General features: G+C 37.6%; 1 protein-coding gene across 1 annotated transcript; it reads left to right on the top strand.

Annotated features, from left to right (window-relative positions):
* Positions 1-420: 420 nt before the first annotated feature.
* On the top strand, positions 421-16,201 carry BIRC2 (baculoviral IAP repeat containing 2). Its single transcript, XM_072968901.1, has 9 exons — positions 421-579; positions 1,863-4,016; positions 4,110-4,209; positions 9,547-9,625; positions 10,223-10,271; positions 11,348-11,590; positions 14,373-14,627; positions 15,345-15,386; positions 15,494-16,201. The coding sequence occupies exons 2-9, from the start codon at positions 3,122-3,124 to the stop codon at positions 15,685-15,687; spliced, it is 1,857 nt and encodes a 618-aa protein (XP_072825002.1). The 5' UTR covers positions 421-579; positions 1,863-3,121; the 3' UTR covers positions 15,688-16,201.
* Positions 16,202-16,367: the final 166 nt, after the last annotated feature.

The following is a 16,367-nucleotide window of genomic DNA, read 5'->3' as shown; positions in this document are numbered from 1 at the left end:
AACGGTTACAACTGCTTCCTGCATTGAGGGCGAGCTGCTAGCAGGTGGACTCGCCCCGCACACGGCGGCGCCCCCGAGAGCGGAGGTCAGCCCGGAGGTCAGCCCGGAGCAATTCGGCCGGCTGCTCCCCACCCGCGAGCGCCGGCGGAGGCGCTCGCCAGTCGCGCAAGGCCGTTTCCGCAGGACTTCCCCAGAGTCAAGCGCCACAGCTTAGCGTTTGCCACATCGCCCGCAGGAGAAGGTCGGGGACAGCGAGGCGAGGAAACGCTCAAAGCACCAACAGTGCGAAACTCAGACGTCTGACCACCGCGCCGCTCGCGGCCCCGCCGCCCCCGCGGGCTGCACAGCTGCCCACAAGCACGCGCGCGCCCCGCCCCGCCTGCCCTCGCGCCGCGGTGACGCGCCCCGCTCGGGCGCGCTGACGTCACTGTGAGTCGACGAGGGCCCTGCGCGGGCGGGGGGCCTCGGGAGCGCAGGACGGTGCCGCTCGGCCGCCTCTGCTGTCCGCGTCGCTGCTTCCCGGCTCTGGAGGCCGCCAGGCGGCCGCGCTGTTTCCGCGTTTGCTGCGCCGGCCCAGCGGTGAGTGCAGCTCCTTCCGGGCCCGGGCCGCGCGAGGCGGGTCGGGGCGCGCAGACCGCCGGGGCCCACGGCCCGGAGGCTGCGGCCGGGCGAGGCGGGGAGAGGGCCTGGGGCCCTTGGCCCGGGGCCTGGGGTCGAGGGGCGAGGGTCGCAGTGAGACGTCCGCTCTGTACGCTTTACTCTGGCCGAGGCTTTTGTTTAATTCGAACGCTCCAACTCTAAGACTTGCAGTGGGAAAAAAAATATATATGTTTATTTGACTGACCTGTTTGCAAGTCTCCTCTGGCCTCCGCCCTCCTTTCCGGCCCTATGGACTTTGACCAAGATGTTTTCTCTTAGAACTTTTGTAGGGTTTTAAGCTTAACCCTCTGTGTTTCTTTGTTTAATATGTTCCAACGGAGACAGTTCTGTGGCGGCGACATCTCCTATTTCAGTTAGTTCCAACCGCCCCCTGCCGCTTTAGTAGCCTATTGTGTATTGTGAGAAACAGCGCCGGGAAATTAATGGGTAAAATCCAGTTTCCCTTCTCATCCCTTGCAGTCGTCTGTCTCCCTGCCGACTTCCCCTGCCCCGCCACAGGTTGCCTAAAGAGAGCAAAATCCACTGTAGGGTGCATGTAGATAAGCTGTAAAGATGTGACATCAAGTCCTGGTATAGCGAAAGCGAACATACAGGTGGTGGCGCTCCCAGGGCCAGTGTTTCACAGGCCATTGTGCTGTATTTTGTGTTTGTTTTCCTTTCTGTGGTTGTTGCTTTGGGATTGTGAGGGGATGGTAGAATTTAAGGGTTTTTATTAATGAGTTCCTGATGTATTTACTCTCACTGGTCAGTTTGCTTAGTCCTGGAGAGCCTCGACATTAAAAAAAATAACGTTACCGTCAGTGATACCGTCTGAGTAACTGCTGGTCTGTTGCTGGTGGGGTGCAGTCTCTTTTTCACCAGTAGTCCCCTTTTGCCTCTAGCAAACTGCCAGAGATATTATCCTTAACCTATTAAAAGTTGTCACCAGAAAAAGGGAGGAGAGCAAGGACAAAAAATTTGCCTATGTGGAAATGTCCATCTGTTTCAAAGTTGTACATTAAAACAAGATGTATACTTAGTGCTAAGGGGAGTATATTGCATTTAGTTTAATTAAGAGCTTTTCCAATTAGTTTTCGTGACAAATGGCTGGAATTAAAATGTGTTATTTAAAGTGTAAATCACTTTTAGAATTTACTGAATAAATCGAAAAGAATATAAACTGTATTACAGTTTTCTAAATAGTTTTTCTTTTTTCTTTTCAGATATACAGCCCTGAAGAGTCTGCTTTTTTCCCCTTATTTTTTCCTCCCTGCAGTAATAAATCCCATTATGGAGACCCAGAAACTTTATGAAGGGATATAGTTTGAATTCTGTGGAGTGTAATTTTGTGTATGAATTATATTTTTAAAATATGAAGGGTTTTCAGAAAGAAGGCTAGTAAAGTTAATTACTGGTGCGTTATTCATGAGTAGTGGTTCTGCTGGTAATAAAATATCTTGTTAGGTATTTGTGATAACACTAGGAAGGACAAGCTGTATCTTGATAAATTGATTTAATTGCAAGATGAATCATATTATAGATGCATGATTCGTAAATGAAAGACAGGCTAATTGTTTTGTAAAAAGTTTATGTTGTTGAAAGTTTATGGCTAAAACTAGTCAAGTTTATGGAGAAGACACCTTCAATGGATCAAGTGTAATACAGTGGAATGCAAAGTTAGACAACATAGTAATGATGCTGCAGGAAATAGAAACGAATATAGACCATATTTAACAAAGATGGAAGAGTTGGCAGTTTGTGAACTTTAAGTAAAATTTATTTCATTTGATGTAGACACTATAACATGCATAGGTTCCATGAAGCTTGTAGGTGTTGACATTGCCAAAACTTGTTAACAGAAGCTAATTTAACCTTAAGTAAATACTGTGATGATAAGCTATGTGAAATTAGCCTTTAGATAATGTGACCATATGAAGACTTTAACAGAATAAAATATTTTTAAAAAATATCGTATTAAAGTGCTTATGGGGAAAGAAGCCTGAATATAGTTTTTTCCTCCTGTAGAATCCTGTGGAAGTTGGCTTGATATCCAGGCTTTGTAACTTGTAACCCAATGCAAATTAAAGGCATAATTTAGGTATTCTAGCCTTGTTTGGAATTTTGGGAATATAAACCTCCTTGAAAAATCAAGGAGTTTTAACATATTTTCAGAACTGTGTCAACTTCTTTCAGGTCATTAGGTTAACTATTACACCAAGTAATGAGCAAATAGCACTTGAGATACTTAAAAGAGTTAATATAATCCCCAAGAGTTTTAAATGATATCTTGGTAATTTAGGAGAGAGATTCATCCTACCTGAGTATAAACTCAAGTATAAATCCAGCAAAGAAGGTGTTGTGAATTTTACATAAGCAGGAACCTATCATTTGATTCTTTTTTTATGGAAAAAATCTAATTTAGTATTGAAGAGATGAAAAATTTCATGTGAAGGATTTTAGCCATCAAAAAGTAACATCACTTATGCACAAAACTACCTCCCAAAGTCTTATCCCAGGTCCCTCGTATCAAAAAATTAGTATGATGGAAGACAGCACGGTCTTGTCAGATTGGACTATCGGCAATAAACAAAAAATGAAATATGACTTTTCATGTGAACTCTACCGAATGTCTACATATTCAACCTTCCCCACCGGTGTTCCTGTCTCAGAAAGGAGTCTTGCTCGTGCGGGTTTTTATTACACCGGTGTGAATGACAAGGTCAAATGCTTCTGTTGTGGCCTGATGCTGGATAACTGGAAACAAGGAGACAATCCGATCGAGAAGCATAAAAAGTTGTATCCTAGCTGTAGCTTTATTCAGAGTCTGGTTACTGTGACTAATCTGGAATCCACCCCCAAGAATGCTTCTCCAATGAGAAACAGTTCTGGACATTCATTATCACCCACTTTGGAACATAGTAGCTCATTCGGTGGTTCTTATTCCAGCCTTTCATCAAAGCCTGTTAATTCTAGAGCAGTTGAAAACTTCTCCTCATTGAGGAGTAACCCCTACAGTTATGCCATGAGTACTGAAGAAGCCAGATTTCTTACTTACCAGATGTGGCCGTTAACCTTTCTGTCGCCATCAGAACTGGCAAGAGCTGGCTTTTATTATATAGGACCTGGAGACCGAGTAGCCTGCTTTGCCTGTGGTGGGACTCTAAGTAACTGGGAACCGAAGGATGATGCTATGTCAGAACATCGCAGACATTTCCCCAACTGTCCATTTTTGGAAAATTCTCTGGAAATGCAGAGGTTTAGCATTTCAAATTTGAGCATGCAGACGAGTGCAGTGCGACTAAGAACATTTATGTACTGGCCATCTGCTGTACCAGTTCAGCCTGATCAACTTGCAATTGCTGGTTTCTATTATGTGGGTAAGAAAATGTATAGCTGTATATTTTATCTAGTTCATTTTGATTTATGTGTTAGAACACGTGTATTCAGTTTTATTCTTTTGTTTTCTTCAGGTCGCAATGATGATGTCAAATGCTTTTGTTGTGATGGTGGCTTAAGGTGTTGGGAATCTGGAGATGACCCGTGGGTAGAACATGCCAAGTGGTTTCCAAGGTAATTGTTGAGAAAGGTATTTCTACACAGAATTCTGTGCTTAAAAGAAGTAGGCATGCTTGCCTGATTAAGTTTACATTTCAGAATAACAAAGCTGCTTCATACTTTAGGGAATTAGCCTTTTAAAACACCAATTTTTCTTTTAAATGTGTTCTTCTTTTAAAAAATAAAAGTTACAGGTAATGATCTAGTGATTCACAATTTTTAAAGGTTATACTCCATTTACAGTTATTATAAAATATTTACTGTATTCCCTGTGTTCTACAATAGATCCTCGTAGCCTATTTTATACCTAATAGTTTGTCCCTCTTAATCCCCTATCTCTATATTGCCCCTCCCTGCTTTCCTCTCCCCACTGGTAACCATTAGTTTGTTCTTTGTATCTGTGACTCTGCTTGTTTTTTGTTTTATTCACTAGTTTGTTTTATTTTTAAAATTCTGCATATAAATGATACCATACCATATTTATCTTTCTCTGACTTATTTCACTTAGCATAATGCCCTCCAAGTCCATCCGTGTTGCTGCAGATGGCAAAATTTCATTCTTTTTAATGGCTGAGTAGTATTCCATTGATATATAATACCACATCTTCTCTATCCATTCAGCTGTTGACGGACACTTAGGTTACTTCCATGTCTTGGCAACTGAATAATGATGCTAGGAACACTGGGTGCATTTATCTTTTTGAATTAGTGTCTTCATTTTTTCCAGATACATACCCAGGAGTGGGATTACTGGGTGATATGGTAGTTCTATTTTTAGTTTTTTGAGACACCTCCATACTGTTTTCCACAGTGGCCACACCAGTTTATATTCTCACCAAGAGTATACGAGGATTCCCTTTTTTCCACATCCTCACCATTTGTTGTGCTCTTTTTGATGGTAGCCTTTAATTTCTGACAGGTGTGAGGTGATGCCTCACTGTGGTTTTGATTTGCATTTCCCTGATGGTTAGCCATGTTGAGCATCTTTTCATGTGCCTCTTGGCCATCTGCAGTTCCTCTTTGGAAAAATGTCTGTTTGGTTCTTCTGCTCATTTTTTAATCAGGTTGTTTGGTTTTTGATGTTGAGTTGTATGAGCTGTTTACATATGTTGGAATATTAACCCCTTATTGGTCATATCATTTGCAAATATTTTCTCCCATTTAATAGGTTGTCTTTTTGTTTTGTTGATGAATTCCTTTGCTGTGCAAAAGCTTTTAAGTTTAATTAGGTCCCATTTGTTTATTTTTGCTTTCTATTTCCTGTGTTTTAGGAGACAGATCTAAAAAAATATTGTTGTGATATATGTCAGAGTGTTCTGCCTATATTTTTCTCTAGGAGTTTTATGGTATCCAATCTTAATTTAGGCCTTTAGTCCACTTTTTGTATGATTAAAATACCAAATTTTAACAATTATTTTGATAGAAAATATTATAGAATGTTCTGTGATTTCTTCTTTTGTAAATCATGTATTTAGGATATAATTTAACTTATTCCTGATGACTCACTTAAAATTATGACCATATAATTCACATTTCATTTATATATTTTCCATTTTGCTTTTAAGAAGACTTCAGGAGTATAAAAATGTATAATAGAGGAACAAAAAAGAAGACAAGTTAAAAAAGGCTAAGAAGGGAAAAGGGAAACAAGAAGGGACATAAAATAGATCTAGGAATAGGACAAATATAAAAATTTTTATAATGAAAGCTGATTATATAGTCAGAATTGTCTGATTATAGTTATAAATTATTTTTTCTACGTAACTTAATTTTGTTATGATAGATCACTTTATCTCCCTTTAGTTGCTGTTTCTAGCAGTATCTCTTTTTAAAACTTTTTTAAAAATTATTTTCCAACTTTTACATGTAGTGAGATTGGTTTCGCTGTGTCCTATTTTGTTTTTTACTGTGGCCTAGAAAGAAGTTAGAGGTGGTGTTGCTGATGGAAATAGAATTAGAAATTGATTCTGTCTGTGTTACTGAGTAGCTAACTGAACTTTGACAAGTCATATGACCCTTTGAACCTTTTCTCATCTGTAAAATTAGGGAGTTGGACTAGATTTTTTTTTAATTGTGGTAAAATGTACATAACATAAAATCTACCATTTTAACCATTTTTAAGTATGCAGTTCTGTGGCATTAAGTGCATTCACATTGTTCTTCTTTCATTACCACCATGTATTTCCAGATTTTATCTTCCCAAACTGAAACTTAAATTCGTTTCATTGATTCCCCATCTCCTCCTCTCCTCACCCCTTGTCACCCACCATTCTAGTTTCTGTCTCTACAAATTTGACTATTCTAGGTACCCTGTATAAGGGGAGTCGTATAATATAGATAATGTTTTGACCTGTGAGTACCTTTTACAATAATGAGGAATCTCTTGAACCTCTTTAATATTCATAATATATCAGGATAAATTTTGACTTTCTAGGTCTGAAAAGTGACATGTATTTTGTTTACTTTAAATTATTTTTTAGGAAAAAGTGTGTTTTATTGTCAGAATTTTGAATGACTTGATTATGCTCTATGAGATTGTCTGCATATTAATTTGAAATTTAACATTGTGTTAAAAAGGTAAAAACAGATTTCAATTATAAATGAGACAAAAACAGCTTTTCAGTTACAGTATTTGAAATGCTGCCTTGTCCTTCATAAAACAAAACAAAATCTAGGTTTATTTTTATAATGTGTGTTTTATTTTAAATGGTTAAATAAGGGTAAAGGCCAGGGATGCTTTTTGTAAGCATTTCTGAAAACAAATTTCAATTATAGATAATCTTGAATTTCTGTAGATAAAAAACCAAAATGTATAACCATTATTATCACTGTATTTTAATAACAGTTCATGTATTCATTAATCAAATATTTGGGTGCCTACTGGATAGTATTTTGTTTTTATTTTTTCCTCTTGGCATTTTTAATAATAATAGACCATTCAAAAGAAGAGATAATAGGGTTTACATCTCTACATACCAAAGGAATTTCCTTTCTTCATCATTATTGGTATTTACATGACACTGTGGAATCATAAAATGAAAAAGCAAGCCAAAGCAAAACAGAAAAACCAAATTAAAGTGAAAGGCAAAATTTGTGCTACTGTTACATATGAGGTTGAAAATGAAATTAATAGGCAGACAAATGCTGGTTTTGCAGCAGACCAGTGAAAATACTTCTAAGGGATTCATCTGGATTGAGCATGCTGATTCATGACAATAATGGCATTATCTGGGTGCAAGAGTTGTAGGAATAACTAGTTGGAAAGAATAATGGGAAATCAACCAAACGTCATTGTGAGTGTCTTCTTTTCCCTTCTGATATTTTTATAATTGAAATATAATTGACATAAAATACGTTAGTTTCAGGTGTAGTGCACAGTGATTTGTCATTTGTGTACATTATGTTGTATATCACATCCTCGAGGCTTACTTATTTTATAACTGAGGTTTGTACCTCTTAATCTCTCTCACCTGTTTTCCTGTATCCCCCTCCCCCACCCCACTCCATACTGGGTACTATTTTAGATGCTGAAGGTATAACAGTGAGTAAGACAAAAATGTTTTGTCCTCAGAGAGTTTATTGGAGAAGGATGTAATATGGGGCAGCCAGTGTTGGTTACACTTCCTGCCTTTAGTCATTATGAACATAAGTTATCAATCCCAGAATAAAAATAACTTAGAACTATATGAAGGTCAAGCACAATGACAGCTAGCTGTGTTCTCTGGGTGGTAAACTTGAGTCTTGAGCATCTTATATGATGTCTGCTAATTCTCCCCGTTCACCAGTTGAAGGACATTTGGGTTGTTTCCAGTTTGGAGCAATAATGATAAAACCGCTCTAAATATTAATAAACCTTTGTGGACATATGTTTCCATTTTGCTTAGGAAAATACTTAGGATGGATTAGGGGACTGGATGGCAAATTTTGTTGTAACTTCATAGGGAGCTGCCGAATTGTTGTTTGAAGTGGCTGTATCATTTTCAGTTCCCACTAGCAAGGTATAAGACCTCTGAGTGTTTTACGTTCTTAACTACATGCTGTCAGTCTTTTTGATTTTAGCCATTCTAATAGATATGTCGCAGTATTTCACTGTGATTTTAATTAGCATTTCCTTAATGATTAATGGTGGTGAGCTGCTTATTTGCTTATTTGCCATCTATACACAGTTGTCCCTTGGTGTCAGTGGGGGATTGTTTCCAGGAGACTCCCAGGGACTCCCCACCAGGAAACCAAAATCCATGGATACTCAAGTCCCTTCTTCAAAGACTTAGTACAGTTGCCCCTCCTTATCTGGGGTCCTCGGAACTGTATCTTCTTTGATGAAGGATCTGTTCAAATATTTTCCCCATTTTAAAGTTCTGTTTTTAATTACTAAGTTTTGAGAGTTCTTAATATATTCAGGATACAAGTCCTTTATCAGATGTGTTTTGCTGAGTTTCAGTCTGACTTGTCTTTTCATTTTCTTAACAGTGTCTTTTGATGAGCAGAAGTCTTTAATTTTGATGATGTCAGTTTATCAGTTTTATCTTTTATGGGTTATGCTGTTGGTCTCTTAGCTAAGAAATCTTTAACCTAAGGACAAAAAGATTTTCTCCTGTGTTTTCTTCTAGAAGTTATGTTGTTTTAGGTTTCACATTTAGGCATATGATTCATTTTTAGTTTATCTTTGTGTGTAGTATGGGCATAGATCAAGGCTTGTTGGTTTTTTTTGCGTATATATATCAAGTTGTCTAGCACCATTTGTTGAAAAACAAAAGGAATGAAACACATGTTATGTGAACTTCCTGGAACACCTTTGAAAAATTCTAGTAGTTTAAAAACAAGTATTTGGGAAACACTTATATTATATATACATGAAAATATTTAATTCTCTATTTTTTGAAGGGAGGGTTTGTGCTTCAAATGTAATGGAAGAGTGGACACTTTAAGTGTTAGCTTAAAGTTTGCTATAAGCTCACACTGCTAATAGAAGAGATTAGCAGTTGTTACTTTGTGGAAGTTCACATTTTAGGAATAAATACCAAATTATAGTTTCTGAAACTGTCTTAAGTTCCCAAGGTAAATTGTCTAGAACAGCATTTTTTAAGCTTCAGCTTGTGTTCCTTTGAGACCCTTTTATTGTTATTGTGCTGATGCAATTAAATAGAAGATTTCAGAATGCTTCAACACATAGTAAGTCTATAATAGTTTATGAGAATTTTGTTCCTGTAAGATGTGTATGTGTATTCCGTTGTGATATAAAATGTTTGTACTATAGGGTACAGTCAAAGAGTTTTAAAGTCACTTTTCTAGAATGATCAGATTATATTTTTGGTATAAAAGAATTTAAGAAGTTTTTTTCTTACGTTTTAGATGTGAGTTCTTGATACGCATGAAGGGGCAAGAGTTTGTTGATGAGGTTCAAGCTAGATATCCTCATCTTCTTGAACAGGTAAATGTGTTTTTGTAATTGGCAACGTTGAATTCTCCTAAATAATAATTATAAAATATGATTAGAAGTGATATTTACATCTGTTTTCTTATTAATTATTATTACATGTTTTGTATCCATGTTAACGACACCTTTAAGTTTTATTTTTCTAATTACCTTGTTTGTTCAGGACTTTTGAAAACAGATTGTTTTTTAGTTTTTTGAAAAATCACCCACTCTGCTGCTGTACATACAAATTTATGGTGTGGTTGGTGAGGGTCTTTAGTGTCTCCTCCACCTTTTTGAGAAAACAAACAAAAAATAACTTTTGAGGAGTTTGGAACCTCTGAGAGTGATCCAGCTGAAGTATGATTCTCTAAGTGTAATGAGGAGCCATGAATACTTTTTCCTGCTTTCCTGAAACTAGAGAAGTACTCGAGTTCTAATTTGGAATTAGGTGAAATTTTTATGATGATTAAGGTAAAACAAAGCAAAGTGAATTATGTGAATTACCCGGTTTTCAAAGAGTGTGTACATTACTTAGACATCTTAGTGTTGCTCCGTTCAGGTTGTTTGAGATTTCTAATTCTACCTATTTTTTTTCCCCTGTTTCATTAGCTGTTGTCAACTTCAGATACTCCTGGAGATGAAAATTCTGATCCACCAAGTATGTATAAAAACACTCCAAATATAGAATGGGATTTTAAGTAAGAATACTAAGAACAAAAATATGTAAACAAAGGATTTCTGAGGTCATAGGAAAAGGTGCTAGGAAGTTAGCTATAAATATTATGTATCTACTAAGATACATGACATTTTTAGAGGATTCTCAGAAGTATTCTAGATTTTGTTCTTTAAATGCTGATGTTCCAACTGGGGAGACAAGACAGATGCAGAAGGAAAACAACCACAGCAAATACACGTGCCCGTGTGTACTTAAGTTTATTTTAAAGCAGTTTTCCAGCAGACGGCAGTCAAGTGTCTTGAAGAATTATGTGTAATTTTCTTTGTGTAATTTTCACGGAAGTGCCATATTGGCTAGCGTTGATCTGTTAACAGAAAATGACCCCCTGAACACCCTATCTAGAGTGTCCTCGTGCTTCCTAGTTTGTTTTAGGCACCTTACTCTACTTTATTTTCTTCACAACATCTGTCACTATCCAAAATCGTATTACTTCTTTAAGCACATTTTTTAAACTGCATCTGTAGACATATTTTGTGTGTACTAGTCTTCCGTTTCACTGTTCTTCCTTCCCTTGTTTGTTTTGTTCTCTCTGCTTCGTCTATCCGCTTCTGTAGATCCTGTCCATCCTTCAAGTCCAAACTCTTAAAGCCACTTTTTCCATAAAGTCTTTGTTGATTTCCCCCAGTTTCCTGGCTGAACTGAGGTAATTTCTCACTTCTGAATCTATGTGGCATCTCGGTTTCCGAAAGTGACTACACATCACAGTCATTTGGGGAGTTTTTAGAAGATTCCTATGCCCCGTCCCTAGAGAGTCTCTCATTCAGGAGGTCTAGGATGCAGCCTGGGAAGGGGTGTTTTTTAAAAGCACAGCCTGTTACGATACTCTCAGCTGATCCTTCCCAGCTTCAGACTTTTGTTGGAGTGACAGGTGGTTGGTGCACGTAGCTTGTCTCCCTTACCAGGGTATAATCGAAACTAAAGATTGTGTCATAGTCATTACTGTTCTCCACATTTTTATATTTATGGGATTTACAGAGATGTGTGTCTTATTAACATAGTTGTTCATTTCGGACCTGGAGAAAGTTCTTCAGAAGATGCAGTCATGATGAGTACACCTGTGGTCAAAGCTGCCTTGGAAATGGGCTTCAGTAGAAGCCTGATAAAACGGACGGTACAGAGTAAAATCCTGACTACGGGAGAGAATTACAAAACAGTCAACGATATTGTGTCAGCGCTTCTTAATGCTGAAGATGAGAAAAGAGAAGAGGAGAAGGAAAGACAGACTGAAGAAGTGGCGTCAGGTACTTGGGGATGTTAGTCACCGGCCTTCTTTCTCAGTGGGGCCCACAGCTCTGTCTCATGTGTCGCAGGACAGCGCACATCCTCGCCTGTCCACTGACAGCTGGTGGTCGTTTGCATCCCCTCCTCCAGGGTGGGCAGTGTGTTACTACCCTAGTCCCTAGTTGAGAACCATTGACTGCATTTTTTTTCTGAATGTTTGTTTTCCAAGAAGATCCCTGATTTATGCTAATCAGAGGATTTTTAACATAACTCCTTTCTTGAGCTATATTGCATTTCTTCCTCATATGTAACAAATTTAAACTGTTTTGAAAAAGCAAGATTTTAAAGTTGAATGCATGTCTTATTTCTTTTTTTGTTGTTGTTGTTCCTTTAAATCACATTCTTAATATGGTATTTGACTCTCTAGTCCTTGCTAAGTGATCCTTGTACCAAAAATAGAATCCGTGATGAAATTCTAGGGTTTGATGAAAAGGCCCTGCCCAGCCCAAAGACAGGAGACCCCTGATTCTGGTATTCACCCAAGTCATGTTACGCTTCACTCCCAAAACGAGTCTTTCTGAGTAATCATTCCTCTCATAAATATTAGTTGAGGATGAGCACCTGTGCCAAAGACTGTGCTAATCATGGTGCTGATTTTCAAGGAACTTGTAGACTAGCTGTGGAGAATGTGCAAAGGATGGGGTTAAAGAGCCAGCTGAGATGAAGGTTGCACATTTGGTGTAAACTGGGGTATTTGGGTTGGAAGACACTTTCTGTTAAGGCTTGTAAGTACTGATAGGAATAGTTTAAGAACTGTCTTATGTGGCCATGTAGCAAAATGTTTAAAGTCTGATTACTAGTTGGGACAAATTTGTGTTTTGATCCTGGCTCTGTCAGTTACCAGTTTGGCAATTTAACCAGACTTGTTTTCTCATCTGTAAAATGAGGATGATAATAGTACAAATTGCATAGGCAGCTGTGGGAATTAAATGAGATGTTACAAGTAAAACAGTTTAGTGCCTAGCACATCAAAAAATTTTTTGTGAAGTAGATTGATTTGAGAAGTAGGAGGGGCTTCGTGAAAGAAAGGGCCTGAGGAGAGTGAAGAGATTCCAGGGTTGATACGCGGTTAGGAAACACAGGTGAAATGAAATCACTGTAATGAGTCTAGTCACTAGTTATGTGACTTTCTTCTACTTTGTAAGCTTCAGAGAACAGTCATGAAATATGAATTTGAAACTAATAAGAGAAAAGGTCAAATAAGGAGTAGGGAGGAAGAGTTTAGGGTGCTAATAAGAGATCGCTGAACACCTGGCAGATTTTAGGTAGAATGGGAAATAAGCAAGCCAGGAGACGGCTCTGTGTTAGTAGGGTTGGGAATGACATGGAGATACTGTATCGGGGGAAGGACACATTTGTTAGTAGTGAGGTGAACTATTAAGGTAGAAGAGAGGGGAATTTCATAATTTTGAGATGGAAAGAGCATCTCACTTCTAGAAAGAAGTAAAAGGGGAAGGAAATAGTCTTCCTTTTACAACTTTACAATAGACTTCTTTTTTATTTTGCATTAAACTTGTACATGTAGAGATGTACTTTTTTTTTAAGGCTGAAAAAGGCATTTAAATATTATGGTGATTGGAACATCAAAAGAAGGAACTGTTTGAAAAATGCTTTAGGATTTCATGCCCATATTCCATAAATGTAGGAAATTTAACTCTGGACTTTCTGTGATTTGGGGTTAAAAAAAGAAAACATTTGCTTTTAAAAAAAGATTAGGCTTGATTCATATGCATTTGTTACTGCTGTAAACCCAGACATTCGTAAGATAATATTGGTGGCTAACAACGTGCCAGTTACTGTGCTGAATACTTTTCATGTACTGTCTCGTTTAATCCTTACAACTCTTTAAGGAAAATACTGCTACCTTCATTTACAGATGAGGAAACCGAGGTGTATGGAGACTGGGGCACAGAGCTCGTAGGTGGCTGAGCCAGCATGGGGATCTGGGCCGCCCTAACTCTGCATCTCAGACTCTGTAGCACTGCCTATGGCTTTTTAGGCATGGAGTTGAAAAGGACACTCATCTAGGAGACTTGGTCCTACAACTGAATTTTTTCTGTAAGGAGCAGCCATACCTGCTTTGTTTAACTGAGTGGATCTTTTTATCACCTGAGACAATTTATATGAAAATACTTATAAAAGTAAAGTGATACAATGCAGAGAAAAGCCAGTATTATTAATTCCATGGGGGCAAGGTACAGAGGTGGAAAATTTATACTGTCCTCTCAAATTCTTACTTACTTTTCAATAGAATAAAGCGGTGTTCTAAGACACAGAAATATATAGATTTTATTTACTTATTTAAATTGAAGTACAGTCAGTTACAATGTGTCCATCTCTGCTGTGCCACACAACGTCCCAGTCATGCATATACATACATATATTTGTTTTCATATTTTTCATTAAATGTTATTACAAGATACTGAATATAGTTCCCTGTGCTACACAGAAGAAATTTGGTTTTTATCTATTTTTATATATAGTAAATATATAGACTTTAAAAAGTGACAAAAAGAAAGACCATATGTGTACTATATAGTAAGCCTTAGCTAAATCTCCTGAAAGTTTTCCAAATGACAAACATTCAAGTTTGCACAAGTAATTTTGTCCCTCTTTTTTGAGCTCCTATTTATCTAGTGTCTGAGTTGTTCATAGGGTTGGTAGTTAGTGACTATATGAGTGTAGCTGAGCAATTTATAATCTAATGGATTTTTCTTTTCTTTTTTTCTTTTTCACATGGAGGTGATTTGTCATTAATTCGGAAGAATAGAATGGCTCTCTTTCAACAGTTGACATGTGTGCTTCCTATCCTGGATAATCTTTTAAAGGCCAATGTAATTAATAAACAGGAACACGATATTATTAAACAGAAAACACAGATACCTTTACAAGCACGAGAGCTGATTGATACCATTTTAGTTAAAGGAAATTGTGCTGCCAACATCTTCAAAAACTGTCTGAAAGAAATTGACTCTACGTTGTATGAGAACTTATTTGGTGAGTTTGTTAAAAGTTATTTTAGAAATTCTTGGGATTATGTTCATCTTTGTGTCTGACAAACAAATCTTATTAGCAAACTATAGTCTATCCATTTAATTTCTTTGAAGAAGGTGAAGTCTTATTGCCCAAGTAGTATGACTAAATAGTTTCTGATCCTGCGTAGCTGGAATCTCTGTTGTTCAATGTATAGTAGGTGAAAAAAATAGGTAGTAGGTAAAGCAGCCTTGTACTTGGTAGAGTGATGCCTTTTTAAAGTTTTTTTTTAATTGAAGTTTAGTTGATTCACAGTATTATATTAGTTTGAGGTGTACAGCACAGTGATTCAAAATTTGTATAGATCAGACTACGTTTATAGTTGTTAGCTATATTCCCTGTGCTGTAGCTTGTTCATTTTAAACACAGTAGTTTGTATCTTTTCATCCCCTCTCCTCTCTTGCCCTTCCCCCCCCTCCCCTGTCCCCACTGGTAGCCACTAGTTTATTCTCTATATCCCTGTCTGGTTTTTCTCTTCTTCTTCTTTTTCTGTTATATTCACTAATTTGTTTTATTTTTTAGATTCTACATATAAGTGATAACATACAGTGTTTGTCTTTCTCTGACTTATTTCACTGAGCATAATACCCTCCAGGTCCATCTGTGTTGGACTTGGCAGAGTTCATTCGTTTTTATGGCTGAGCTGTTAGTGATGCTTTTTTTATGTTCTTCTTTCTTCAGTGGAAAAGAATATGAAGTATATTCCAACAGAAGATGTTTCAGGTAAAACAGAATTGACTTAGGACCAACATGAAATATTACCTTTATTATTTTTTAAATGAGAGGTAAAGAAGAGACAATTGCACTGAAGTTTTTGTTGTTGTCACTAGGTCTGTCACTGGAAGAACAGTTGAGAAGGCTGCAGGAAGAAAGAACATGTAAAGTGTGCATGGACAAAGAAGTGTCTGTCGTGTTCATTCCTTGTGGGCACCTGGTGGTGTGCCAGGAGTGTGCCCCTTCTCTAAGAAAATGCCCCATCTGCAGGGGTATAATTAAGGGGACTGTTCGTACATTTCTCTCATGAAAAACAGGCTTAACGTTAGCCTCTACATAGAAGTCTTTGAAATACTGTTGAATGTTTGAAGCTATCTGAAGTCAAAAAGGAACTATAGGTTCTTCAGTAACATTTGTGCTCTGCTCTGTTTTCTTTGGTAATAGTAACCTTGTTTCAAAAAAAATAGTATCGTGTAATATTTAACCTTAGTCTCTGTTTATATGAAAGGGAAGATGGATGTTTGATTGAGCTATATTAGTATACATGTGTGAACACAGGAGAAATTAGAGGAGTGGTCTTAATGCTGCAAGGCATCATTTCAGGAGTGACTGGATTTGGTGTTCTGTCTGAAAGCTTCGAGTACTGCGTTAGAGTGTAGTTGAGAACTGGAAACCAGGAGCTCTGGAGTTTATCAGCGATAGTTCCAAATTGTTGTTGGTGTTTTTTCACTTGTGTTATAAAATAAGGGTTTTTTGTCTTAGTGGTAAGAAAGCTTTTCCCTAATTTGTGAGAAACATCTTAATAAAGGTCTTCTAAAAAACTATGTCATCACATTTTTTTCCTCTGATTTAAAAAGTAATTTCCATGAGCCTTCATAGGGTTGTACGGATTAAATGAGATAATGTATCTAAGCATAGTACCTGTCACCTTGTAAGCACTCAGATGCTAGCTATTATAAAAAAATGAATTCATGAAACAGATTACCAAGA

This window comes from Vicugna pacos, chromosome 10, assembly GCF_048564905.1.
Source record: "Vicugna pacos chromosome 10, VicPac4, whole genome shotgun sequence".
Taxonomy (NCBI): domain Eukaryota; kingdom Metazoa; phylum Chordata; class Mammalia; order Artiodactyla; family Camelidae; genus Vicugna; species Vicugna pacos.
This window is presented reverse-complemented; position numbering and strand designations above follow the sequence as displayed.

Bases quoted from the DNA above. Each gene is read 5' to 3' on its own strand.
- BIRC2 (XM_072968901.1), top strand. From the start codon at position 3,122: ATGCACAAAACTACCTCCCAAAGTCTTATCCCAGGTCCCTCGTATCAA. The intron at 11,591-14,372 runs GTACTTGGGGAT...TTTCACATGGAG, and splicing joins GACTGAAGAAGTGGCGTCAG to GTGATTTGTCATTAATTCGG. The intron at 14,628-15,344 runs GTGAGTTTGTTA...TTCTTTCTTCAG, and splicing joins GTTGTATGAGAACTTATTTG to TGGAAAAGAATATGAAGTAT.